The sequence below is a fragment of the Nicotiana sylvestris genome, chromosome 2 (genome assembly GCF_000393655.2).
Source record: "Nicotiana sylvestris chromosome 2, ASM39365v2, whole genome shotgun sequence".
Lineage (NCBI taxonomy): Eukaryota > Viridiplantae > Streptophyta > Magnoliopsida > Solanales > Solanaceae > Nicotiana > Nicotiana sylvestris.
Genome location: NC_091058.1, coordinates 10,025,500 through 10,027,877, shown reverse-complemented (window position 1 = coordinate 10,027,877; position 2,378 = coordinate 10,025,500). Strand labels below are relative to the sequence as shown.

General features: G+C 45.9%; 1 protein-coding gene across 1 annotated transcript; it reads left to right on the top strand.

The window, feature by feature from the left end:
* Window positions 1–410: 410 nt before the first annotated feature.
* On the top strand, window positions 411–2,045 carry LOC138882351 (uncharacterized). Its single transcript, XM_070163036.1, has one exon. It carries the CDS (start codon window positions 411–413, stop codon window positions 2,043–2,045), a length of 1,635 nt encoding a protein of 544 aa, XP_070019137.1.
* The last annotated feature ends 333 nt before the right edge of the window (window positions 2,046–2,378 follow it).

The following is a 2,378-nucleotide window of genomic DNA, read 5'->3' as shown; positions in this document are numbered from 1 at the left end:
TTCTAATCCAATCTGCTATCAGAGCTACCTCCCAAGCCATTCAGGGTGGGTCTGGAGGAATAGCAAAGGGAAAGAAAAGGGAAGAAACGTTCATGGCATCGTCGGGTACAAGGAGAAACTATACTCCCGGACTCCTTTTCTCAGAGAGGACCCCGCAACACTATTACCCTCACCAACATTTGGCCTATACTCCTCAGCCATACTCGGTCATGAATACTCAGCCTTATGTTCGACCACCGCAATAAGTCAATCGGAGCCAACCTCCACCTCCCAAAAATCAGCCTCCTTACCGAAACCACTATAATCCACAACTACCCCAAAATAGTTTCCGTCCTCAAGAACCACCCAGAAGACAAACTTTTACACCCATTGGTGAACCGTATTCTACCCTATTCCCAAAACTAGTCCAGATGGGTTTCCTGCAACCAGTCCCTCAAACAAGGCACAATCCAGCATCACCTGCTTACAAAGCCGATGTCAGGTGTGCTTATCATTCGGGAGCAGAAGGGCATGATACCAATGATTGTTGGACTTTAAGAAGGGCGGTAGAGAGCTTAATAGAACAAGGAAAGATAGTATTAAGGGACGAGGAGGTCCCAAATGTGACCAACAATCTGTTGCCTGCTCACAATAATGGGCCGTTGATTGGGATGATCTGTGAGGACAAGGAGTTTGATCCTGCCCTAAAAGCTATAATCGCCATTGTCGATGCAGAGAGAAAGCCTAAAGCAGCCCCGAAGCAAGAGAAAGGGGAAAAGAAGATTAATACTGTCAAGGCTGAGCTCGAAAAGAAGGCTGAGACAAAGACAGAGAAGATGGTGCCTTCGAAGAATGAGGTTCTCTATATTCCACGGGGTCGATCAGAGAAGCCACAGAGATTCGAAATAAAAAGGGCAATACCGATGTACGTGTCAAAAGGGGCCTATGTGATCCGGAGGATAATTAAACCACCTCGGCTGAATGAGCCAGTGGTTATCGGACGCGTACCACAGAAGCCAATGACAGACCCGTCTACGGTACTATGGAATTACCAACAAACATTGGTTACATACAAAGGCAAAGAAATCACGGTAGAACTGCCAGAAAATACTTCTGCTGGAAAATATTCAGACACTCAAGAAGTGAACAACGCCACACGGAAGCGCTTCCCACCCAAGAAGCCTGTAAGCGCTGAAGAAGCAGAGGATTTCTTCCAGAAGATGAATATGCCTGACTATGAAGTGGTGGATCAGTTGCGTAAATACCCTGAACAAGTGTCTATGCTATCTTTGCTAATGAGGTCCGTCGAACATCAGAAGATCCTGCTCAAAACCTTGAACGAAGCGTATGTACCGGCTGAGACTTCACTTGAACAACTTGAAAGAATGATGAAAAGGTTCTTTGCGGTTAATCAAGTTTCTTTTAGCAAGAACGATTTGCCTCCGGAGGGAGCAGCTCACAACAAGGCTTTACATCTAACAGTCAAGTGTGAAGACTACTACGTCAAGCGAGTAATGTTGGAAGGGGGTTCGGGTGTTGACATTTGCCCGCTCTCCATGCTGCAAAGAATGGAAATTGGGACCGGAAGGATTCGCCCCAATAATGTTTGTGTAAGAGTTTTTGATGGTATCAATAGGTACACCCTCGGAGAAATAGACCTGATATTGACTATCGGGCCGGTGGAGTTCAAAGTAACCTTCCAGGTACTGGATATGGACACATCTTACAATTTTCTCCTCGGAAGACCTTGGATTCATGCTGCGGGGGTTGTACCCTCCACTCTCCACCAAATGGTGAAGTTTGAAGATGAAGATCGGGAAATTTTGGTCCACGGAGAAGACGAACAGTCTATTTATCGGGACCTATCCACCCCATGTCTTGAAGCAAGAGAAGAGAGTGAGCACACAATTTATCAGGTTTTTGAAGTTGTGTTGGCGGAGCAGTATGAAGAAGGAGCCCTTGTCCCCAACCTTTCTTGTCCAACGCTTCAATCATGGTTGCTAAAGAAATGGTCCGACAGGGATTCAAACCGGGAAAAGGGCTTGGAAAATTGCTGCAAGGAATAACGGAACCTATCACCTTACCTTCCACTAAGAAACTCTTTATGATAGGTTTCCAACCTACTCCAAAAGATGAAGATTGGGCGAAGAAGAGAAAAAATGAGGGATGGAAGTTGCCTCGACCATTTCCATATTTGTACGAAACTTTCGTCAGACCAAGGTACATCGAAAAAGAAGATGACGAGGCCTTTACGGCCGAAGAGATTGAAGAAATATGTGGGCCAATGAGAGAAATGTTTTACGAAACTCATGGTTCAGCTGGGAGAAGGCACAAGCACCGCTGAGGTGCTATACATGGGGCCAAATGCTAAGCTTCAAAATTGGGAGGCCACACCGTTC